The sequence below is a fragment of the Spironucleus salmonicida genome, chromosome 3, assembly GCF_000497125.1.
Source record: "Spironucleus salmonicida strain ATCC 50377 chromosome 3, whole genome shotgun sequence".
Lineage (NCBI taxonomy): Eukaryota > Fornicata > Diplomonadida > Hexamitidae > Spironucleus > Spironucleus salmonicida.
In genome coordinates this window covers 1,438,268-1,463,452 of record NC_090598.1, presented here as the reverse complement: position 1 = coordinate 1,463,452, position 25,185 = coordinate 1,438,268, and the positions used below count along the sequence as shown (strand labels likewise).

The following is a 25,185-nucleotide window of genomic DNA, read 5'->3' as shown; positions in this document are numbered from 1 at the left end:
TTACTCACATCTTGATTATATTAACCTTAACAATATATTTAACCAATATATAGATGATATCAGTCCTTAAATGTATATATATTTTTATTATGCTTTGATAGTTTCGAAAATAAGTTACATTGAAGCATCCTAAATTAGTAAAAGCGAAATCTAGGCATATGGATTATATTAGAACTAAAAATATTTTGTCAGATAATGATCACTTATCTTCTTTAACCCTCTAAGTTTTCTTAGTTTTTAATTTAATATGACCCTAAGCACGGGTATCTTTTTTTTCTTTCTGTCTTTTCATAGTAAAGTAATCATCTTTATTAAACTTTTTATTAGATTTTTCTTTTATCAAACCTTAACCCGTTTTTGCTGGTGCTAATAAACCCATTTTCCTTAATTTTTTCCTTTCTGACAGCGCTTATTTCTTTAATTCCTACCTAGAAGGTTTTCCTGATCTATATCTTTTTGAAGAAAAAGCATCTTCTGGGTTCTTGACCTTCCAAGTGGCCTCGATATCAAGATGCTCTTATGTCTACATATGTGTTAATACATCTTCTTCTTTTTGAAAATAAATATCGCATGCCTAACACCAATACTCATCCTCAGGAGATTGCAGATGCTCCTCAAAACGTTTTCTTTTTTCTATATCAAATATTAAAGTTGCAGGTGGTACAGTTTCAGATATAGAATGATCACTAGAAATATCAGAAATACTTTAATCTGTTATAGCTGTATGATTAGCTTTAGATATTTTTTTGAATAAAGACATTAAAGTGAAAATAACTAATATTAATACGAATATTATATATGTATTAATATATACTTTATTATGGACTAGATCAGAAAGCGTAGGCTACTTAATGATCTTAAAGATATCAAGAAAAATTATAGCTAGTATACAATTATATCATCTGATTTATCATAGTGGGTGGTTTCTTTTATTTTTAATAACAAAAAATTAACGTTATAATTAAAATTTCCTGATACATTTCCGTCTGTCGCACCTCAAGCTAAATTTTTATGTAAGTTATTTCACCCAAATATTTGGTCAGATGGCAGAATTTGTTTAGATACTTTAAATTCTAGATGGGTGCCAGCCATGTCAGTTGCTAGTATAATAACTACCATTCTTTCTCTCTTGGAAGACGCAAATCCTGATTCACCAGCAAATACAGATGCCGCAGAAATTTTTAAAAGAAATAGAGAGTAATATTAAGAGTTGTTTGAGAAAGCTATTCAAGAAATAGAATGATGATAAATAATATAATTTTTTATAATCATTTTTTTTATCTTCTTTAATTAATATTTTCTTATAACAGTGTTAAATGTGGTATATCCAAAAGATCTAACATTGGCATAATCGCCTACATTAATTTTTACTATAATTCTGATTTTTCAGCAGATTTTTTGATATCAGGCTTCTTAATGGGATTAATTGGCGGTTTGTTCTCCTTTTTTGGTGTTAAAGGATTAGCCTATTTAGGCATTCCACCTTTTTACATAGATGGGGCTGATAAAGTAGGTAATTACCGTGTTTACTAACTAGATTTCCTCATAGTTTGAAAAGATGTGCTTTATTATATTGTATTATCTTTAGCTACTTAATCTTTTGGATTTAAAGTTGGAACCATTTAAGTTTAAGATTATTAAGACTGGAAGTCATAAGTAGAATCAGAATCTTCTACTTCTTACAAATCTTTAATTTGTTGAATAATAGAAATATTTTAACCATCTTACATTTTAGGAATTAAAGTTTTAGGTGATTCTTATTAAGTCTCATTTTTTAATAATTCAGTAGGTTGACTTAGTGTGTCTAGACTAACTGGAAATTGTATAGGTGTTTAAAATTAATAACACGAAGATTAGATTTACTCTTCTGATGTGACAGGTTTCATATTAAGCATTGTTAATGTTGGAATTAATCTTATGCAAAATAGTCGAAATTCAGTATTCTAAGAGACAGGATTGAATGTGAGATCTAATTATTTTAAATTTCGCAAATTTGATAAGTAAGTCACTTATTATAGATCAAAAACAAAATTGTATGATAATTTAAGTTCTTAGATTGAAATAAAATTGCTAAATTATTATAGACTAGTTATGTTATTACTCGAGACATCTAAAAACAATACAGCCTCTGGATTGTTTATTTTATCTTCAATATTACTTAGGTTTTACTTATTTAAATTATGTTTTGATCTCATTAACAATAAAGTTGACACTGTTATTAAATAATAATAATAATAATAATAATAATAATAATAATAATAATAATAATAATAATAAAATAATAATAATAAAAATAATAATAATAATAATAATAATAATAATAATAATAATAATAATAATAATAATAATAATAATAATAATAATAATAATAATAATAATAATAATAATAATAATAATAATAATAATAATAATAATAATAATAATAATAATAATAATAATAATAATAATAATAATAATAATAATAATAATAATAATAATAATAATAATAATAATAATAATAATAATAATAAATAATAATAATAATAATAATAATAATAATAATAATAATAATAATAATAATAATAATAATAATAATAATAATAATAATAATAATAATATAATAATAATAATAATAATAATAATAATAATAATAATAATAATAATAATAATAATAATAATAATAATAATAATAATAATAATAATAATAATAATAATAATAATAATAATAATAATAATAATAATAATAATAATAATAATAATAATAATAATAATAATAATAATAATAATAATAATAATAATAATAATAATAATAATAATAATAATAATAATAATAATAATAATAATAATAATAATAATAATAATAATAATAATAATAATAATAATAATAAAATAATAATAATAATAATAATAATAATAATAATAATAATAATAATAATAATAATAATAATAATAAATAATAATAATAATAATAATAATAATAATAATAATAATAATAATAATATTCAATATTAATAATATTTATTATACATATATAATTAAGTTAGTTTGTCAAATTATGAATAAGTACGAGCAACTTTAGTAGATTGGCAGAGGATCATTTGGTGTTGTATATAAATGTAGAATGAAGAACACAGGATAGTTTGTAGCGCTAAAAATTATTTCAATGTATGGTAAAACACAATAAGATTTAGAGTAGCTTTAAAAAGAAATAGATCTACTTAAAACTATCCAGCATCCAAATATTATCAAATTTTTTGAGTCTTTTGAGGAAGATAATAATATTTGCATAGTAACAGAACTAGCACAAACAGACCTTTTTGAAATTTGTTAGGAGAAATCTCTCCCAATTGAGTAAATATAGTTAATATCCTACCAAATAGTGTCAGTTATTAATTAATTGCATTAGCTAAGAGTAGTTCACAGAGATATTAAACCTCAGAATGTTTTAATTACAATTGATGGAAAATGTAAATTATGCGATTTTGGATTTGCAAGGTAAATGTCGATGTAGACAATGAACTTACATTCTATTAAAGGTTCTCCAATTTATTTAGCACCAGAAATAGCTAAAAACTAAGCATATAATAGTAAAAGTGATATTTGGAGCCTTGGAATTATGCTTTTCGAGCTTGCTGCAGGAAAAGCTCCATTTTTAGCAAAAGATTTTATATAATTGTTAGGAATTCTATAATCAGATAATTTAAAAGCTCCATTTGAGAAGTATAGTATTTTTAAGGAATATCCCGTTTTTTATAATTTTATTGAACATATGCTAAGGAAAAACCCAGAGAAACGATATACAGCAGAAAAATTACTTTAACATCCATTTTTAAATGATAATAGTCCTAATTTATTGCTTGTTAAAAATATGAATGAAGTTCAGCTATAACGGGATTGGTATAGTGAAAGAGAGCTATAAGTTGCTAGTGTTAATCTAGATATACTTATTTATGATTAAGCTGAAGAAAATCAAGTCAATTTATTTGCAAATGTGATATACAAATCATGGAAGGAAAATATTAAAGAATTAAACAACGAAATTTATGTAGAATTTCCACTTTTTTAAATGTTTGTGGATTCAATGAACAATCCATATGATATTGATTCAATTTTTTCATAGCATATTTTAAAGGATATAGCAGATACTGATTAGTATTTAAAAATAGATTATGGATAACTAAATGCAACGAAAGGATAACCGTATTGGTAAACAAAGATAGATTTTTTAATGCATTGCCTAGTTATGTCTCCAGGATTCTTTTTAAAAATAGTTATTTGTTTAGCATAGTATAGGCATTAGTAGTTAGCATCGGATCAGATATATTAGGTAATTTCTTTAGTAAGATGCTTGTGTTTTATTTTTGGCGCATAATGTTCATTTGAAGTACCACTATTAAATGCTAAAGAAGTTTGTTTCCCCAATGAAATGTTATTCTCTTCATATTAAGTTTAATTACCTTTTAGCTAATTGGAAAAAATAAAATTTACACCATCTGCTCATAATTAATCAAATCTTATTAATCAACTTTCTAAAGAAAAGCATTTAGTTGATGCATTTGAAATTTTAATTAGTATTTTATAATAACTTTTACCAGAGGGATCTCATCAAGAAGAGAATAAAATATTGCGTGGACATTTGATAAATATCTTAATTACAGCATGTGATAGTTTATTTAGTTTTTCTTAACTTATTTTAATAAGTTATGTTCCATTTTTAAAACATCCAAATAAAGTAGTATAAATATAAAAAAGTAATTCTGAGAAGGAAAAAGAAATAAACTATGATACTAGTATACTAGAAATATAAAGTTTGATGCTATAATAGTAAGGAAAACCTAAATTACCAGAGTACTTCAATTTCTATGACAAGTCATAACAAGCTGATTACTATTTCTAAAACCTCATCTTAAAACCTGAGAAATAAGACTTTATATTAGTTGTTATTTATAAACTTATTGTTCATTATCACGATCATCTAGCTAAAACATCTTCATTATTATTTGATTATTTTAAAAATGTTTATAATATGTAAGGAAAATCAACATTAATTAGTGGAGTTGACTAATTATATAATACTTATTTGGAAAACTGTATTTTAAAATTCTATTCTTAAGATTAATAGGTTGTCGATGAAAAAAACCTCGATTTAATTACTCCAGAATTATATAGATCAGTATTTATTGGTTTAAGTTAAAATAATAATTTTACAGATTTTGATAACTTGACTATCTAGAAAAATTTTGCTCAGATGTTTTAGTCAATGATATTAGATTATTAAATTATATTGCCATTGCTTATATAACGAAAAATGGATATCCCATAACTATTTTACTTAAAAAGAGATTTTACTATGTTAGATGTGTAAGAATTTGATTTTATATAAGATATTCAACAACTTCTGTAAAAATATAAAAAACCGTATTAATTATAGAAAGCGATTTTTGAGGATAACAACTTACCATTAAAAAAGATGTTTGAAAATTAAAAATATTTTTTAAAATTTGTTTTTTCTATATTACCATTTCTTTTCCTTAAATAAGTCCCAGCATTGTAGTATTTTTAAACAGAGTCTGATATAGAAAAAGCTATGAAAAATACATAAAATCATTTCTTTAAGGATTTTGAATAATTATCTATACAGCTACTATCGTCAATATTTTACTCTGATACTATTCATTTGTTGCCACATTGCTATCATTTATAAATGGATCCATTCCCAACCTATTGGTTAAATATGTATACAAATGATTAGTAAACTTAAAAATAATTTGTTATAAACGATGATGGTATTACTTTAAATTATTTGAAAGATTATTGTAATAATCTATAAGAAAAAGAAATTCCTTTTAGAGGACATTAGATACTAACACATCCATAACTAGTATCAGCATTTGAAAATTTGAAAAATTTACATCTACCACTTTCATCAAGCTATTAATAAAATGGCCTTCATGGTAATAATATTTATTCATTATCTAAAATACTACTATCTACTCATTTTAGTTAATAAAAGGATTTGTAATATATAATCAGTTAAACTTTAGTCGGCGGTGTAATTTATTAAGATTTATCAGGATATAAAATATTCAGTAAAGTCCTTACTGTAAGTGTTAATATGCATTCAGTGGTAGATTTTAAGTTATTATAGATAGATTTTCTTTATTAAGGTGCACCTCATTAGTGTATTAAATAAGGTTAGGAGAATATTGATGAATATTAATTAAGCTTATATGAAGGTAATACAGAAGTTCGTGTAAAATACCTATAGGTGGTTAGTTTCATGATCAATAATAATGTAGAAATGTGTAAATTAATGATATTATCTTAATATAGTTAAGGAGGCTTAACAATTTCGTATCTTACTTTATTAATTTCTTCCATATATTGGATACCAGCCTCAGCACGAGAAGAAGAGTTAAGACTTTTAATAGTTACGGACATAATCAAGTGTTGTCCAGCGCAAGCATTTAAGGTTATAGAATAAGATTCTGAATCTATTATGACATTTATGGGGTAAGAATCACTATAAAATAGTGTTATTATTAATCATTTATTAGGTAGAGTAATAGTTTATGTTAAAGCAATCGCTATTTAATTTGAAAATTCAAATGAAAAATTTGACGTTTAGATGAATTATATACTTAATTTTGCTAAAGATTTAGAATCTGGTTAAATAATATCAGCAAAAGATGAGTTATTTAAATACCCTTATTTCTAGTTATCAACAGGAACTAGAATTGTTTTACCAATATTAAATGAAATTTATGAAAATAATTTCCCTTTTGGGGTTGTATTACGTGCAGTTAAGTTTTTGAATACTCTTTTAGATCTTAAATTTCCATTAGATAGTAAATATGATGAAATAGTTACCTTAGTATTATTAAGTTTGGAAAAGTTAATAGATACATTTATTGTAGAGTAACCCCTTATGTCGTCAATATCCACTTAGCCTACTAATGCTGGGTATTTAGATTGTATATTTTAGTTTTTGATGCTTATTCCATGCACTGTTTAGAATTACTTTAATCTTTTAAATAAGGTATTAGTTATATCTAATTTGCAATTTAATAACTCTATTAAATAAGCTGTACAATCTTCATTTGCTCCACCGTTACATTTAACTATCAAAAGTGGTTAATCTCGTCAGCACCAATTAGTTTGCGCTGCAGCATCATGTCCCACATGTCTTTATAATTTAAATAACAGCACTTATTAAGACTCACCATTTGCTGCCATCATAGATCGCTTACACAAAATACAATCTAATAGAAATTATTAGTTTGTATTTTATCACTGGGATCATTTATTTTCGCCTTAATCAGTTTTGTTCTTAGCCAAAATCGTTGAAAACATAGTAAATCATTACACTTAAAATTAAATCAAGTACAAATATGAATATACATCAGATTTATCAAGCTCTTTTGCCTTAATAGAAGCCCTGAGAATTCTATGTCTTTCAATTTCGAAACAAGCCATAGCAGCCTAAATTATAATGCCAGCATTGTATTTAGGAGGCCAAACCAACACAGAAAACTTATTTATGCTGATCATTAAAACGATTATTTCGACAGAGAAAATCTTCGATGACCAAAATCTGCTCCCGTTAATCCTTTTAGAATACTCACTCCCGGAATCGCTTCTGCACGCAAATCAGTATTTCAAGAGCTAAAAATCACTATAATACTCCCTGACGCTGACGTCAATTTTCACGCGGTCGCCATTGGCCGCAATTAGCACAACATTCGCAAATTAGTTCACGTTTTCTGGTGCGCTTTTAAGTGATTACAAAAACTTTATGCTGCAAATTCAAGACAGCAAACTGAAGAATTTGGCCATTACGGAGTACCTTTCACTGATCGCGCAAATCGCACGAATCGATTTATTTTACTCGAATTACCTGAAATCTGTGCTCGATTTTAATCAGTTAAAGGACCTTTTTGAGCACAAAAACCTGCATTTCGTGTTGTTCAATTTGCTAGGAAATTTTTGCAAATTCGTGCTTCCGGAGGTCGAAATTTAGCAATTAGGAGTGGAAAACGCAATTAAAATTCTGAATTAAGAGCAGCCTGATAAGCAGGTTATTTTGCAGGTTTTTTTCTTCATCAACTACCTGAATTTGCACGAGAATTAGTTCTCGCAAAAGTTCATCGTGATTTTGGACAAAATGAAGAATTTTGCACTTTCTAGCTTCAACGATCTGGATTTGCGCTATTCTGCCCTTTTGGCGATTAGCTCTCTGAGCAGATTTTTGTTCTCGGATCTGAAGAAAATCGGGCTCGAAAACGTAGTTGTAGAGCTTTTTAAGACTATTGACAAACCGAATTCTAGCAATTTTGCGTTCTTTGACGGGCTTGCCGTTCTGATCAAAAATGCCGTTTTAGAGGATAACCTGGTTGACGATTTGGTGCGTAGAATGTAGGGGTATTAGAATGTTCCTGTGGTTAAGCAGATAGGCGATTCTAGAAAGTGACGTATTTTATACAATTTAAAAGTTATCACATATCAATTAGCGCTTTAATTTTGTTTTTAATTCTCTCAACTTCTTAATTTTTCTTTGGTTTGTCGCCTTGGTAAGTCATAAATTCGTCATCAAGGTAATCTAGGCCGCCTAAACCGTCAATTTCATCTTCTACTAAATGCTAGAGCTTTAATCTAATCATATCATCTCCTCCAGATTTACTATTCATTTTAAGTGATGCGATTTCATTCTCTAGTTCTTTGAGTCTGAAATCTCTCAACATTTCGAGTTCTTATGCTGTGGAGTCCAATTCGTCTTTAATATTTTCAATTTCGTGTGTTTTCATTTCTATTTGCTATTTTAGCTAACTACAATTAAAGCAGGAATTTTATGTTGCTTGCAGTCCTGAAAATTCGTAGGTCTCAAGTTAATTTTTAAGTGATTTATTTTCTTTTTCAAGTTATATTTCTCTTTATGTCGGATTAAGCGAATGCCCAAAATAATCGGTATCTTAAGAGTTTTTCTTTAATTCTGAGTTTTCAGACTCTAAATCTTTTATTTTGAATGTTAATTTTTCAGTTTACTCCAGAAGTTAAGTTACTCGATCATGTGAAACCGAATTATTTAACTGATCTTAGAGAGCATGGGCCTGATTTTAATACTAGGACGCTACATCTCTTAAATCTCTTATGATATCATCTTTTTCTTGTAGTTGCTACTCCATAGCAGAAGCATTAGTAGATGTAAGTAAATCAGTCTCCTAAGACTCTTATATTGCATTAAATTATTCTGTAAGTTATTAAAGTTACTCTTTCCCTAAATCAAGTTGTTTTGTTAACAATTCAATATCAGAAGTTTTTTAGTCGGATTATTGTTTCAATTCTTAAATTTATGATTATTACTTATTGACCTATGCACATTTTTCAGTATATTCTGTCTTAAGTTACTCGTATTATTCAATAATACCCTTAGAAGAGATGACTTCTATTTCTAATTTTCTAGTGGCTTTTTATATGTCTGTGTTCTCATTTTCCAATTAATTAATTTATTCTTTCAATTTACGTATTATATCCTAGAGTTCAGATGCTTTAGATTACATAGCAGCATCTGCGGTTAGGGCTTAAATTTATAATTTCAACTTACCTATGTCTTCGTTTTTATCGTCAAGTAATTAACTCTTTTATTAAACTTAACTTTAAAATGATGAAATTTCAGTTTTCATTTGAGAAATTTAAGTTTTGTAGAATTAGGTCGATTCAATATCATTTTAAATATCTTAAAGTTTTTGTTATAATGACTATATCTCTTATATCATTGATTACTATTTCTAATTATCATTATATGTTAACTCCTAGATTTCTATTTATTTACTTTGAATTTAAGCCTCAAATACTGCTACTCTTTCTTTTAATTTCAGATTTTCTGTAAGTTTTTATGATAACTATTCGGATTTTTCTTAGATCTCAGTAGTATAATCTTACTAAGATAACTTATTTTTAGTAACCTATAACTATTCCTTAAGGCTTTAAACTTATCCTTAAAGGATAATTATTTGATTTTAATATTCACTATTTTATTACAGAATTTACGAAGACTATTTTTAATCATTCAAAAAATTACTAACCTGTTACTCAGCAATTTATTTATCTTACTAAATAAGTTTTTACTATTAGATAAGCTATTTAACTTGCTCAACAATAGAGTTATATTTTTACACTAAGTCAGCATTTTCATTATTCATTTCCACAAGTTTCTACCTTAAATGTTATGATATAGAAGCCTCCGATTAGGATTTCAGTAATAATGGTCTTAGTGACTGTAGTTCTTATGAACATTCCTTCAGTTAATGCTATGCTGATTCAGCTCTCTCTTAGTATATTTTTACGTCTACCATATATCTTTCATTTTCTGATTTTAATCTTTCATAGTCTGATGTTATTTAAAAATTATTTTATTATTTCATTTAAAAATTACTTTCAATTTCATTTAAATTGTTCTATAATTACGATATTCTTTAATTTTTACCTGCTAATTCTTCTTTAAGAACTGCATTTTATGTCTCAGTAATACCTAATTTACTAGATAATTCTTTCTCAAGAGATCTATATTATCCTAATTTTTATTTATATTTGTCAATTTTTTCTGTAGCAGATATAACTATTTATTACTGCTCTTCTCTTAGCATATCTAACTATTTTTATAAATATGTTTAATCCTATTAATTCTAAGAAGAATTAAGTCTATTTTGAATCTGGCTATATATTTAGCTAGATTATTTAGGTGCGGAACTAGATTAAATTTATTAAAATCTTAAGTCACTTTTTGACTCAAGTTGTGTATTTTTAATATCAATATTACTCTTTTTTGGAGAAATTTCTCTATACTACCCTTCTAAAAACATTTCAATATCATTATTATCGTTAAGTTATAATAAAGATATTGTAATAAACAAACTTAAATTAGCATCGATACCATTATCAGATTAAAAGAAAAATCTAAATTCTTAGTTTGTGTCGATCTGACGATATTTATTCATAAGTAAAGATTTATCACATCTCTAATAGTACTCAACACAAAAGTTTAAGTATGCTGCTTCTGTGACATCGTTCCATATATCAAATATACAATTTTTCAATAAAGCTTGAAGTGCTGCTCTACCATTTTTAACAAATAATTCTTCATAGGTACCATTGATATGTTTAATCCTTTATAATGCTTAAAATTAAGTTTTTAGTCTTAAAAAATCTCTTGATAAAGATTATAAAACAGGTCCATCTTAAGATCTGAATGCCTACACTAGATAGTTATTTATCGATTCAATATCTTAAAATAATTCTGATACAGATGGGAATTGATGATTTTGCTATTTAGTCTGATATTTTGATAAATCCATTTTAAAATTTGAAAGGGAATTAATTATAGTGTTTCAATATAATTATCTGAATTTTAAAAATGCAGAACTATAAAATCTATGAGGAATTAGGGATAGGAAATTCAGGCTCTAAAATATTTCGGGTACGTTAACATGGATCACTTGTATTTCAAGCAGCTCATGAGTTCAATACATCAGTTCCAGTAGTAGCATAGTCCATAAAACATTAGGTGCACATATTAAATTAATTGTAGCATCCGAATATAATAAGTATTATTTCGTATTTTTAAACTAATACCGGTGTCACTCTAGTTACAGAGCTCTGCTAACCATATACGTTGCAAAAGCTTATTTTAAAAGATAAAGTTTTACCAATAAACTCGATTGCAATATTTTCTGCAGATCTAAGAGATGCATTATCTTATTTACATTAAAATCAAATTCTGTATAATGACTTATGTCCATAAAATATTTTACTTAACCAGAATGGAGTATTGAAATTATTTGAATTCGAATCAGCATGTACTATATCAAAAAGTAAGCCTCTGGATACCGATGATATAGAAAGATCAATACGTAAATGTGGTTATATGCATAGAGCCCCTGAAACTTTACTTAAAGATGGTATTTATTCTTATGCTTCAGATTTCTATTCATTAGGATGCTCTCTATATTTCTTAGCTTTTAATCGCTTTCCATTTTAAGATTTAGACGAGGGAGACTATGTATAGTATGCATAGAAAGTTTTGAGTGTTGGTAAAGAGCATCTCAAGTAAAATATTCCACCTTTGGATTCTCAGTAATAATTACCATAAGAATTTTATGAACTTATATTTATGCTCTTATAACCAGTTCCATTTTAGCGAGGTTCATGGTCAGATTTATAAAAATTTAGATTTTTTAATACATTTGGAGAGTAATTATTAATTAAAGAATAAAATCAACCGTCTTATGTACTTTTACTTATATAATTATGTAAAGATAAAGTCTTTGGTGAAGACTATATTAATTTATAATTCGATAAAAAAGGTAAAGTTATAGTAGAAAGTGAAGCTGTAATACATACACAGAATAATGACGCCAATATTTTAATGGCTTTATAGAAATAAAAACAATTACTACAATCTGCATAAGATTAAAAAGATGCTGCTAATTCGGATTAAGAATTTTCTTAGGGAGCAGATATGACTGTAAAATAAATAAAAAAGTAATCATAATTGAAATATTTGGTTAATTAAACTGATGAGTACTATTAATAATTAAAAAATTCTGTATAAGGTAACAAGTTTAATCACGATTTATTTATTAGTACGTGGGCAGGATAGGTATCAGCTATTATTATAGGTAGAAATAAATAATAGTTTAAGTTATAACCATTAATAGCTATTGATATATAAAAAGATGTGCAACTTATCAAACAACTAAATATTTAAAAATTATTATCACTAAAAGTTGAGCAATTTTTGTAATAATTAGAAATTATTTTAAAGGATAATATTGATAGATTATAAGATATTTACTAAGATTAATAAAATTTATTCAAATTATTAGTTCATATAGTTGAAATCATTAAATGTGCATAGTCAAAGAAATTAAATATAGCGAATGATTCTCGTATTAATTCTGATGAGCTAATTTAACCAGATATTTTAGACAGGATTATGGCATGTATGACTGTTTTGCTTTTTGACTAAAGAAGTTAGCTTATTTAATTATTTTAAACTAACAAATTATAACCATTCTAAGAATTATTTTAATTATTTATCACACATAAGTTATATCTTTAAACACTTACTGGATTAACTCTGTATTGTGAATTTATTACGATAATATATCATTTCATTTAGGTAGGTGCGTTCACAGTAGATTAGTATTAAGTTCTCTTTGGAGTAAATTTAATTCATACACATAATGAATTTATATCTGAGATTGATACTAAGTTGCGGAATATTGATCTCAACTAGTTAGATAAAAAGTAAATAATATAGCATTTAAGTAAATGTATTGTTTATTATAATTTTTGCTAAAATAATATTTAACTTACGATTATGTTATTGGAATAGGAATTACTTATATTTAATATTTTCTCGGTGATTAATTATACTGACTTCTTAACTGTTTCATTAAATATATTCATGGCAACGCATGAGGATAATTTTGTCACACAATTAAAATAAATAGGAGGCTCTCTAATAAATAAATTATTTGATAATTGCACTTTTAGAGCTAGCTAAGCGATGGTATTATTAACAGATCTTAGACTGGCAAAATTTATAGATTTTAATTAAATCACCCCATCGTATTTTGATTTTCCAAGAGTAATGCATGATATTTCATCAACTAGAAATATATTACATGCTCTACAGCAATGTTTGCTGCTAGAACATTTCTCTGTATTTGATATTGTAAATTAGAAGTTTATTATAAATAATAGAAAAACTAAACGAACAGAATCATTTATCACACAAAATATTTATAGAATTTTAAATTTGTAGTAATTTCCTGCACAAGATGACTCTTTATTAGCATGTGTTGCAATACTTCTTTCATCAATATTAATGACAGATGAGTTTTTAGAACCAATACTTAAAAATCCAATGAATGCTGGAAATACGAAATTATTTAGAATTTTACAAATTTAGGATGTAAAATTCGAATCTAAATTAGATGAAATGATATAAAGAGCTGGAATTAAATATAAAAATAAATTTTTGTTACAAGCTATTGCATAGCTTGTTACATACTTTTAATTTTTCTTTGATTTAAATTTAACTTCAATTAGAAGCTTCGCTATCACGTCAATCTATGTTAATCATAAGTATTATGCCAAGTGTTTTCATGGAATAGATGTAATAATAAAATTATGCTCAGAAAGTTTTTAGTCTTACACCATTTTGATAACTTAAAAATAAATTCAGGCATTAGAATCAATATTGTTCAGCTTAGCTAATACTATATTTGGAATAAGACCACCATGTTTGCCGTAAATTTAAGAACACAAAGATGTTATGAACTTTTACGAACATGTAGATGAAAACTTTTATTAATATGTCACAAAGATTATTAATTTAGCAGTAATATATCTGAATAGTCCATGGAATAAGTAAATTCGAGAGTTCTTATTTTATTAACTAGAAAATAAGAAGACTAAAGGAATTTGGTATAGTATTATATCACTTATTAAAGATCCTTATTAAATTTCTTCAATAAATTAACAAAATCCAGAAATAAATAAATTTGCTATCAAGATATTTAAATATTTAAGAACGGAAATGACTTAAGTCATTTACAATTCTCTATAAAAATTCATAGAATTAGGCCCTTGTATTCCATCTATATACTCTAACTAATAGTTTTAGTAAGATCAAGATAATTTCATTCTTCTTGGAGATAATCTCTCAATAGGTCTTATTTAAGGAGAAATTTTTAGTATAGAAATTGTAGAAAAATATACAGAACTAGCTAAAACTGTTATGACTCGTTTTATATAGTCAAAGTCAATGTATTAAGATATTTTTATATTAAAAGATTTAGCCGCATAGTATGCACTTAAAATTGGTATTTTAGCTTGTAAAGTATTAGGACCCGTTTAGGAACTTTAATAAATTGCTATAGATTCATTAAATGGACCAGCTGCGGTAGTAAAACCAGCATCTGATCTTATTGAATAATTTATAATGGAAGATCCTAATTTTTGGTTCTAATAAATAGGTAGAATTGATTTCTACAAATAATAGCCAGATTTATTTTTACCTATTATTAGAACATTGTTAGTACAATTGAAGATAGGTTTTCAAGATAAAATAATGAATAATCGTACAAAATTAGCTGATTTTTGTAGAAAGAAAAAATTCATCATAGATTTAACCGATTTGACATCAGAATGCATAATTAGCATAGTATAATATTTGAAAAAGCCATTATTAGCTTCTAGAAATGCAATTATTATCAAAACAGAGCTGGTATTAACTTATTACATCTTATATCTTTAAATAAGTAAGACTATCGAAGAGATTATACCATTACTTGAGAGCTTTGGTAATTCTGTTTATAAAAATAACGATTTAGGGGATTTATTGGTTTTAAACTTACTCGATATTATGCAATAGACAGCATCAAAATTAACAGAAGATGGATGGCAAAATTTTAATTAAGTATGTGATTAATTGAGTGCAAAACTTACTGGGCGTGCTAAATTTAGACTAGATTAAATAAGGACTAATAGTATTGCAGTAATCTGGCCATAAGAATGGTTTAAATGATATTTAATTTAAGTATATTTCAATCACTTAATAATGAAAATGATTAATTATATTAGTTATAAAGTTATAATGAATGTGTAAGTAAAGTTTATTTTATTTAAAATGAAAATTGTTACTAGTAAGATTATAATACCTCAACTAATGTATCAGTCTTGATCTATGCATCTTTTATTAAGCTATTATATTCCTAAATAGATATCGACTACACGTTTAGCATTTTACGAAACGAGCTATATTAACTGATTAATGACTTTGTAGATTTAATAGACTCTTCCGTATTTTATAGATAAACACTGTGCACTAACTGTAATTAAGTTTTTATTTGAGTATAAGTTGCAGATTAACACACAAATGATTAAATAAATGGATAAGACTAATATTTTAATTAAAGTTTCTTAAATTATTTAATATTAAATGTAATATTCAAGATTATTTAATCTAAGATATCTAAAATGAACTAATTAGAAACAAGAAGCTGTTAAAGTTAATTTTCATTATTTTCACTACATTACATATTTATTAATTATACTATATATTTTAGTTTAACATTTTAATGAAATATTTAGTATCGTTGTATTAAAAACTAGTAACCTATAAGATTTAAGATTCTGACTATATTATTATAAATTCCTTTAAATGTGATTAAATTCATGAAGTCATTTAATATGGATATGCCAATGTATCAGAATTTAAAAAAGTATCATATGGTGAATTCAAAAAGTTTATTTATTCAAAGAATTCTTTCATTCTTTATTCGCTATAAGCTTTTATTTCGTTTAGATTAATTGCAGAGTATGGCTCAAAGAGGTTATACATATATGAATTTCATGTAATGAAATAATTTTAAGGATAAAGTTTTGGAACTAAACAGTTAGAAATAATCATTGGTGTTGCATAATTTTTGGCAATTAGGTATATTGCTCTTACGGTAGATGTTGATAATCATAAAGGAATTTAGTTTTGGAAATAAAATAAGTTTGTAATTGCAAAAGAGTCTCCTGATAATGAGTCGTATATTATCTTATAGCGTAGAGTGTGAATTTATAGTATTTATTTTGTCTAGAATCAAGTTTTAGCGTTAAAAACGTAGTTTTTATCCTTGTGATAAATACTTACCTTCTATATATAAAACAATTATTTCACTATTTTCGTACATATTATAACAGCTTAGACCACTATTAAATATCACACATTAAATATGATCAACAAAAAATTAAACCTACCTAATCATTCTATAACGTTGTTTTATAATATATTATTATATATATCCAAACTAAATAAATGAACACACAAGTCATCATAGGTCTCATCAACAAAATAACAATTAACACACCACACTAAGATATAATTTCATTCCTTGAGCTCTTAGAATACTATATTTCAACAGATGATCGAAAACTAATAAAATAGCACCTAAATCTGGAATAGCTCTTCAACGTGCTAGCTTCGTACTATTATATAAAAGTAGACCAGCACCGAGCACACGAATCCTTCACACAAATAGATACCTTTACCACACTAGATGCAATCCCCATTGCGTTAGCGAAGCTGCTTATAACAGGAATCCGTCTGAACTTCTTCAAATTCCCCCTCGTTGCAACGCTCCACGACGTGATGGACCTGATGCCAACGGCATAATCATAGGTGATGATCAACTTCGTGCTCCTCCTGCTGGGAAGGCTCGTGCATGACGACCAGTTTGTGTTCTCGTTCGGCTCCAATATTGCCTCGTTCATGCTCAAGGCAGCAAAGGTGCACTTCCAGGCTTCGCTGCAAAAGCTGACCTTTTGCCAGTTCGCGAGCTCCGCGCTGCTGCAGGTGCTGCTGCTGAAGCTCATTGGGCCAGAAATCTACCAGAATTTCGTCGGTTTCGACGAAGCGCCGTAGGGTGAGTTCCTGCAGATCTTACCGCCACCGCTACCAGTGGAGAGCGGCGAACCGCTTATTTCTGCGCAGTTTGAGCGGCTGAAAGGCGTCATTGACACTGTTTGGCAAGTGGTTCTGCTGGTTTTGGGAGCTGCTTCTGCCCAACAGAAACTTTCAGGGGCAACGGCCGATGTTCTCGTGTGCGCTGCGAAGGCTGCCTGCTACTTCGCTGCCAAGACGCTGCGGTTCGCTCTGCTGCCACCAGGGCTTGTTTTGAGCGTTCGGCGGCTGGAGAAAGTCAAGGAGTAACTAGAGGTGTTTCAGATGAAATATGGATCCAAAAACTTGAAAAAAGATGAAGAATATAGAGCGTTGGAGCGCGGGCTTAACAACATGAACCGGGAGTTTCCTGGCCTTAAATTCGTCTTCAAGCTCAGGGAGAACTGCTCCTAAATTGGTAGAAGCCTCTTCACGCTGTGTGTTAGGTGTTTGTTTCACTTAATAAACGAGATGCCTAGGCAGACTGGCGCTGTTCTGGGGTGCATGGTTCAATATTATAATTTTTCGCTTTATACATCTCAAATGTGTTATAACTTGATGCAATAAGAGGAAAATATTATATTAAGCAAGTTTATGTAAGCATCTACTTTTAATAAAGAGATTTAGTTTGATGTTAATGTCACAAATTTTACTCAAAATGATATTTTTCAAATGCAGAACTATAGTATGCAGTTTTTTACTGTAAATTGTTAGGAAAAGCTTCCTTATAAACTAAATACATAATTTTTGTTATTTCAACATGATGATAACTAGTTAAATGAAGGAATTAATTTAGAAAGTGTTCTTGAAAAAGTTTAATAACAGTTAAAACTATAATAGGTATTGTAACTTTTGTACAGTTTCAATTAAGAGGACGAATTTTTATCTTAATTTTAGATGGTATCTGAAAAAAATAATAAAGACAAGACGTAATTGTTATTTTTGTAGTAAATTGATGATAATATCCAAAAATTGTACCTTTAATCAACATAGCCTTTACTAAGAAAGTTATCAGTAGTATAATATTCAGAGAATATTGATTTTTTATATAGTTATTTAACATTTTATTAGCCATAGCAGTATAAACCATTCCATATAGCACTAGTTATATCTAATTTGCTATAATAGTTTAGTAAATACTCAGCATGTATAGCTTTAACACTCTTTATAAAATTTACCATAAGTTAATGTCTTTTCAATAAATTTGATATATAATCTTAAATTTAAATTTAAGAATGTATTTAATGTTTTCTATTGCCTTTGATAGATTCTAAGTAGTATTAATATTAGTCAGTGTTAGAAACTGAATAATATGATAATTCATATAGCTCCTAAGAATTTAATTATATTAATTTTATTCCTTCTACAACTTTATCAAGATAATAATTTGTAATCAAAGATGGCTTGGTTTTTTCGAACTAATAATAAACTAGTAATACGATAATTTTATTTAATAGAACCATGGATATATAAATTATTTTATAGACATTCTCATTCATCATCTTTTTGTTAGATGAATCAAACGCTACGCAAATTTATTAAAATAAAGAGTTTTATACTGAAATTATTAATTCAATATTAGTATTTTTAAAATATAACGCCAGATTTTCAGATTTTACAGATTCAAATTTCAATTATATTGTAATTAAAATAATTAATGATTTATCATAATACAGATTGAACTCATTATTTTTATTCGTAAGTTTATTCTAGGCCAAGTAAAATATTTAATTAGTTATAACAGATGAAATTTTTAATTTAGCCCTTAGTAACTCCTTTGAAAGCCCCCATCTCACATATTTTATGGTAGCGCTAATTTATTTAAATAATTTAGATAATTTAAGAAAAGATATATTAAGTAATAATGTATTATAAAGATCAGTTAATTTTTTATCATTAAAGGTATTTATTTAAACTCTATCTCACATAGAAGATAATATCTAAGTTTAATTAAGCTCTGAGTAATTGTCAGTTAATCAATGTATTATGGAACTGAATCAGAACATAACACATTCTACAATATAATAAGTATTCTAATTGCTTTTTGACAAGTAAAACGGATTAATATGCAATACAAAATTTGATGCTTCTAATTTAAATTTAATTTTTACAGAAGATTAGATTTACTTTTATTTAGGATAATATTGCGAGACAAATATAATTCATATTAATTTCATTATTTCTATACTATAAGTTTTAGGATTAAAAATTTAGATTGATTTATCTACAATTTAATAGATTATAGAAACTTATGATATTTGTAATTATTATAGTGGAATGCTTTGCATTATAGTATATTTAACAAGTTAATATATATAGTTCTAATAAATTAATATACTAAGACAGTTATTAATACTTATTAAGTAAGTTTATACCAAGAGTATACCTTTTTCAAATTAAATAATTTATCAAATTATATAAAATGTTTAAACGCAAGAATAAATTGAGTAGATTTTGTTAGTCTCACATTTATTTCAAGATAATCTATAATTATTATCTTTATTTTTAGAGAAAGTTTCATAAAAGGCAACTTTTATTGATAACTTAACTAAAAAAAATATAATTATGAGGTTATTTAATGGATTTTATGAGTTTGCAGCTTAAGGATAATATTTAGGTTTGCACAATGCTTAACATATAATATATGAAATTATACTACCGCTATAATTTTAACAAATATAAAACTAACTTATTCTGCCTTCAAATAGCTACTATGCTAATTTAAAATATTAATATTAAGGCAATCAATTATCATCAATTCTATAAAAGAGTATTTATCAAATTTTATATTCGTTTACTAATCAATCATATAGCAATAATACTATTTAATTCGGAAAGGAGATTTAATCAAATTTACTATGGATTTAACTATAAAACCGTTATACATTTGATGTTAGATGTTAGTAAGATAGTGTTTTGGAAATAAATGATTTAGAGTAACTATTTTTGCATAAGACTGCGGACTTTATCATTAAATAACACTCTAGAAATTACATATGTGGTATATCTGATAAAGAATTTTATGGATCATTTTTTAGCAACGTACAATATCTACCAAAATATTTGAAATATTTTACTAAGAATTTATCTTATGGTTTTTAAACATATTTTGTAAATTAAGTTAATTTTCTTAACCAAAAGGGCAATCCTTAATTAGTATAAATACATATATAAAAATATAATTATGGTGAATTATTAAATAAATTTATGAAAAGTCTGCTTGAATTTAAAGAGCAGACGTTCGATTATTAAGTTATATTTTTTGATATTTTATTAAGAATTTTAGAAATATATTAACAAAGTACTTTTTAGAGTGTAAAATAGTTAGATTATATAGAAATAATTTGTTTAATAAGTTTTGATGTTTATACTTTTTTATTTTATTAGCTGAGTCTTATTATTAATTATTACCTTATTGTTAATAAAGATATTATTAGTAAAAATTATTAACGAATAGTTGACCTTTCGTTAGCTTAAATTTAATGCCAGCTTTAAAATGAAATTTTTGTAGTAAAAGCAGGTTTAATTCAAATAAGCCAAAATATGAACTAGCCCTGTCTTATAAAATCCTAGGATTTAAATATTTATTATATAATAATTACTTATTTAGGAAAAATATTACAACCGAATATTTTTATTCTATAATAAAAGTAAATATTAAAGTATTTAGATAAGATTACAGATATTGTCTTGCTTTATGCCTTTTTAACAAACGCTGATGAAGATTCGGTAAATTTAATAAGTAATAAGTAATAAATTGATTAAATATATCATATTTTAAGATTTAATATACATCTTGATGATTTATAATTATTTATAGTGCTTTAAAAGCTTATATAATCTAATACTGGTTTAGAATAAAATATTGAAAAACTTACATTAAATATAGTTGAATATTAAAATTCATCTAATCTTTTGAAACATATATTACCAATTTGTAAGATTTCAGATGATTTAAAAACAGAATTATAATTATGTAAGACAACAAATAAAGAAAATGAATATATTATTTAAGATTTTATATAGTTTTAATTTGGAGATTTATTTACACTACCTTTAGACAAATTTTTATAGAAAGTTTAAATTGTTAGTAAAAAAGAATTAGATTATATTTATAGTTTTTGCTTAATAGATCAAATCGACATAAGTTAATATTCCGGCTTTAATTTTTAGTTGCAATAGGAAAGTATGGATTATTTAGTGTCAAAGATTGAATATGAGTGTTTAAAATCTATTTAGTTTCTTGCTCTTTGTTAAGTATTATTCTAGAATTATTCTTTTGATTAAATTTTTTTATAAATTATTTTTTTTTCTTAGTCCAAAGGATCCTTAACATTAAACAAATAGTTATTTAATGGTGTAATTTAGATGGTGTGCCCAATCATATCTCTATTACCTATATTTTCAGTTAATATTATTAATTAATTTATATTAAATAATGAACATATAGATGAAGCTAGCATTGAACCATTCGTTAACATATTAACTACAATATTGACGTATTTTAATATAGGTGAATTAAATATATAACTACTTTAAGTATTAGAAAATTATTTGCTAACATATGCAGATTAGTATGAAAAAATAGCAATACTAGCAGGATTATCTGGAAGATAAATATCTGATATATCTAGCTTTTCTGATAACATTTAGCGTGCTATTAATGGTGATTATACCAGAGATGAAGGTATTTAACTGAAGTTTGTATTTTGAAGTGATTCTAAACACTAATAATAAGTTAATCGCAGAAATAAATATTATGTATAATTATATAAATTTATGTAAATCTAGTATATTATTTAATTATGATGAAATATAATTGGATTTTTAGTATATTAAAATCAATTTTATTATGTTAATAATATTTAAAAACTAAAAACTAAATATTACCAAGTATATATTAATATTTGTTCATTATAATTAGTTCAATCTTTATAAATGAGTCACCCAGTTTATACACGTGTTACTTTAATGATACCCTCTTTAGATAGAGTTGGAGCCTTTCCATGTATGATTATTCTTTCTACATCATTATTGATTTATGTTTTGGCATTATAAGATTGGTTCCCAGCCTTCGAATATTTATTTAATGATCAAGCATAAATGCCTCCTTCTGCTATTACAGCAATAACAATAATGTCATTACCATGTTCATTACTATTTTTATTTATAGTAGGGTAGATTAGGTAACGTAGAAATTTGAAGTTTTTCAATTTTGGATCTATATTACATTTCATTACATTTCTTCTTTCATTTTTCTCTGGAATTCTTTATTTTATAACTCATTTGGAAGAATCTTTTCACTATTTATAAATTCTTATTGGATCAGTGGATTAAATAAATTAGCTTTAAGAAGTATTAAAAACATTATTAAATAATAATTTTGTGAAAAACTTACAAAGTAACTCAACTCTCAACACAATATTATTATATTGTGGAGGTTATAGCTTTCTTCTATAATTTTTTGTCGCAATGATCGTTGCTACATTTTCTTGCTCAAAATTTGGTGAACGCAAATTAGTTGTCTATATCCGCGACTCAGATTTTAAATATACTGTTGTTGTAGAAAATAGTGCCATTAAGAAATAGATGAAATTACTGAGGAAAGAAAAAGGTAAGAACTGATTTTAATTTAATATATCATTTTATGACCCTATTTAGAAATTTACTCTCTAAATATCTGCAGTCATCAAGCGCACAATGAACTTGGCACAAATCACTATGATTATGCTAATGATATTCACAATATTGATACTGTCTATTAAGTGAGTGCATATCTTCTAAATTTATTTACTAGCCACATAATATATTTTCAAATTCTATTAGTGAACATTATAGTTTCAGTTTTTAATTTAAAATTAAGTTTTCTAGGTTAATACCTTTAGCAACAAATAATGGTTCCTATAAATATTCATATTATAAGCTAGTACTACTAACTAATTAGTGTAAATATTTTTATTATAAATTAAAACTTGAAAACCTTTTTAAGTCTTTGATAAACTATTCCAGTTAATGTTCAGAAAAATAATTTTCTTATGGTACAATAGATTTATTGTAAGGAATATTAGTTATTTTTTCAATTAAAGATAATTTTTCTTTTTATATTTCAGTAAATTAATCAAATATATTGTTGTCTTGTTTTATGAAAAAATGGTACGACTAATATTTTTAGTCATTTATAACAATAGAAATTCCACATTCTGATGGGTATTGATTAATTCTATCATAATAAAATGCCTCAAAATCAATAAAAATTATCCCAATATTTTACTATATAAAGAATTTGTTTTCTTATCTTATTGGTATCTTCTAGTTTTAAGCTTGAGATTACTATATTAATTTCTTATTTATATTATTACTCTAATAAAACGCATAGATATCATTCAAACTATCTAAAAGTGCGGTCGGAAATGATAATTATAAAAATAATTATGAACTCAGTAAAAGTTACTTAGCTTTAAATTATAGCAGTGAATAATTATATTCAAATTAACTATTCAAAAACTGTTTGATTGTTAAATGATTAATTATACCATCATGCACAAGTATACTAAAATAATTTCCAATATATTAAAAAAATATATGCATTTTCGGGAAAGTGTAGCAATAGTTTTTTAAAACTTCTATATCTGTGTCTGTTTCAACATAAATAAGGAAATTCATTCCTATCGAATTTTTTTTGTTATATACAATTTTACTAATCTAAACATTTTATGATTCACTTTATGTATAGCATAATAATGGAAATGCATCAACCAAACAAAATTTTGGCGGATACATAATTGGTTTATGTTACTAAAATCTTTATATTTCTTTAGGGATTAAGTACCAAAAAATTCGATAGTCAATATAGTTTGCTGCATACAAAATTGAAGCATAAAAAGAATTTTTAATATTACAAGTTTTTGTTATAACTCCTGATACAAATACAGAATTTATTTTATCTAAAATTAAACTTTATTACTAAAGCGAACTAAACTTCATAATAAAATTGGGCCCTATAAGTGTAGAATCAGTGTACATTTATTTCGCACTTATAATTTTACTGTTTATATTGCAAACCTGTTACCAATCTGCAGTGGTAAATGTTAAGTGGGATATTGTTAGAGGTAAAAGAAATTTATTTTTCGTAATAAACTACTAGCTGAATATATTATAATTAGGTAAAATTATATCTCTAATATCTTAAATATTAATCTTTTAAATTGGAAATAACATTCCGATAACATTTTTTTAACCTTATTTGTATTATTTTAAAAGCAAACCTTTATTTATGAATTATTTTAAATCTTATACTATTCTATATTAAGAGATATCAATTATTATAATCATAATTGGATGTATCTAATTTGTAGTTGTTATCTCTTATTAAATCCTTATAGCATTATTATAATTTGAAATTTACTACTCTGTAAACTAGATTTAATTAAGCTCTATATTAAAAGCCATCATATAGGTATCAAATTTATAAACTTTAGCACCTTTACTCTTAAAATGTTTTTTCACTAATAATTCATCAATAAACTACTTTGGAAATTTAATATAATAAGTGTAGTTCATCGAAGATAATATTTACATATAAATAATAAGCTGATCATTATACTAGTTTTAGAGTTCTTAAATAGCTAAAATTCCTGCTGATTCTGAATTCAATTGGATAAACATTTTATAGATAGTATAAAATATATATAATTCTATTAATAAATCAA

At 25.5% G+C, this 25,185-nt stretch overlaps 10 protein-coding genes across 10 annotated transcripts; 6 read left to right on the top strand and 4 right to left on the bottom strand. All coding sequences in view use genetic code 6, as the record gives it.

Annotated features, from left to right (window-relative positions):
* Positions 1 to 199: 199 nt before the first annotated feature.
* Positions 200 to 760, bottom strand: SS50377_23213 (Zinc-finger double-stranded RNA-binding domain-containing protein; the record flags this gene model as incomplete). Its single annotated transcript, XM_067907083.1, has 1 exon — positions 200 to 760. One exon carries the CDS (start codon positions 758 to 760, stop codon positions 200 to 202), a length of 561 nt encoding a protein of 186 aa, XP_067766351.1.
* A 60-nt stretch (positions 761 to 820) lies between these two features.
* On the top strand, positions 821 to 1,243 carry SS50377_23212 (Ubiquitin conjugating enzyme E2; the record flags this gene model as incomplete). Its single annotated transcript, XM_067907082.1, has 1 exon — positions 821 to 1,243. One exon carries the CDS (start codon positions 821 to 823, stop codon positions 1,241 to 1,243), a length of 423 nt encoding a protein of 140 aa, XP_067766350.1.
* A 25-nt stretch (positions 1,244 to 1,268) lies between these two features.
* On the bottom strand, positions 1,269 to 2,195 carry SS50377_23211 (Leucine rich repeat protein; the record flags this gene model as incomplete). The annotated part of the gene is made up of 1 exon (XM_067907081.1): positions 1,269 to 2,195. The coding sequence occupies one exon, from the start codon at positions 2,193 to 2,195 to the stop codon at positions 1,269 to 1,271; it is 927 nt and encodes a 308-aa protein (XP_067766349.1).
* An 839-nt stretch (positions 2,196 to 3,034) lies between these two features.
* On the top strand, positions 3,035 to 8,449 carry SS50377_23210 (Kinase, ULK; the record flags this gene model as incomplete). The annotated part of the gene is made up of 1 exon (XM_067907080.1): positions 3,035 to 8,449. The coding sequence occupies one exon, from the start codon at positions 3,035 to 3,037 to the stop codon at positions 8,447 to 8,449; it is 5,415 nt and encodes a 1,804-aa protein (XP_067766348.1).
* Positions 8,450 to 8,474: 25 nt separating this feature from the next.
* Positions 8,475 to 11,330, bottom strand: SS50377_23209 (uncharacterized protein; the record flags this gene model as incomplete). The annotated part of the gene is made up of 1 exon (XM_067907079.1): positions 8,475 to 11,330. One exon carries the CDS (start codon positions 11,328 to 11,330, stop codon positions 8,475 to 8,477), a length of 2,856 nt encoding a protein of 951 aa, XP_067766347.1.
* A 59-nt stretch (positions 11,331 to 11,389) lies between these two features.
* SS50377_23208 (Kinase, ULK) lies at positions 11,390 to 15,571 on the top strand (the record flags this gene model as incomplete). Its single annotated transcript, XM_067907078.1, has 1 exon — positions 11,390 to 15,571. One exon carries the CDS (start codon positions 11,390 to 11,392, stop codon positions 15,569 to 15,571), a length of 4,182 nt encoding a protein of 1,393 aa, XP_067766346.1.
* A 553-nt stretch (positions 15,572 to 16,124) lies between these two features.
* SS50377_23207 (Acetyltransferase, GNAT family) lies at positions 16,125 to 16,610 on the top strand (the record flags this gene model as incomplete). The annotated part of the gene is made up of 1 exon (XM_067907077.1): positions 16,125 to 16,610. One exon carries the CDS (start codon positions 16,125 to 16,127, stop codon positions 16,608 to 16,610), a length of 486 nt encoding a protein of 161 aa, XP_067766345.1.
* A 242-nt stretch (positions 16,611 to 16,852) lies between these two features.
* Positions 16,853 to 22,189, top strand: SS50377_23206 (uncharacterized protein; the record flags this gene model as incomplete). The annotated part of the gene is made up of 1 exon (XM_067907076.1): positions 16,853 to 22,189. The coding sequence occupies one exon, from the start codon at positions 16,853 to 16,855 to the stop codon at positions 22,187 to 22,189; it is 5,337 nt and encodes a 1,778-aa protein (XP_067766344.1).
* A 225-nt stretch (positions 22,190 to 22,414) lies between these two features.
* Positions 22,415 to 23,101, top strand: SS50377_23205 (Transmembrane domain-containing protein; the record flags this gene model as incomplete). Its single annotated transcript, XM_067907075.1, has 1 exon — positions 22,415 to 23,101. One exon carries the CDS (start codon positions 22,415 to 22,417, stop codon positions 23,099 to 23,101), a length of 687 nt encoding a protein of 228 aa, XP_067766343.1.
* A 15-nt stretch (positions 23,102 to 23,116) lies between these two features.
* On the bottom strand, positions 23,117 to 25,141 carry SS50377_23204 (uncharacterized protein; the record flags this gene model as incomplete). Its single annotated transcript, XM_067907074.1, has 1 exon — positions 23,117 to 25,141. One exon carries the CDS (start codon positions 25,139 to 25,141, stop codon positions 23,117 to 23,119), a length of 2,025 nt encoding a protein of 674 aa, XP_067766342.1.
* Between the last annotated feature and the right edge of the window lie 44 nt (positions 25,142 to 25,185).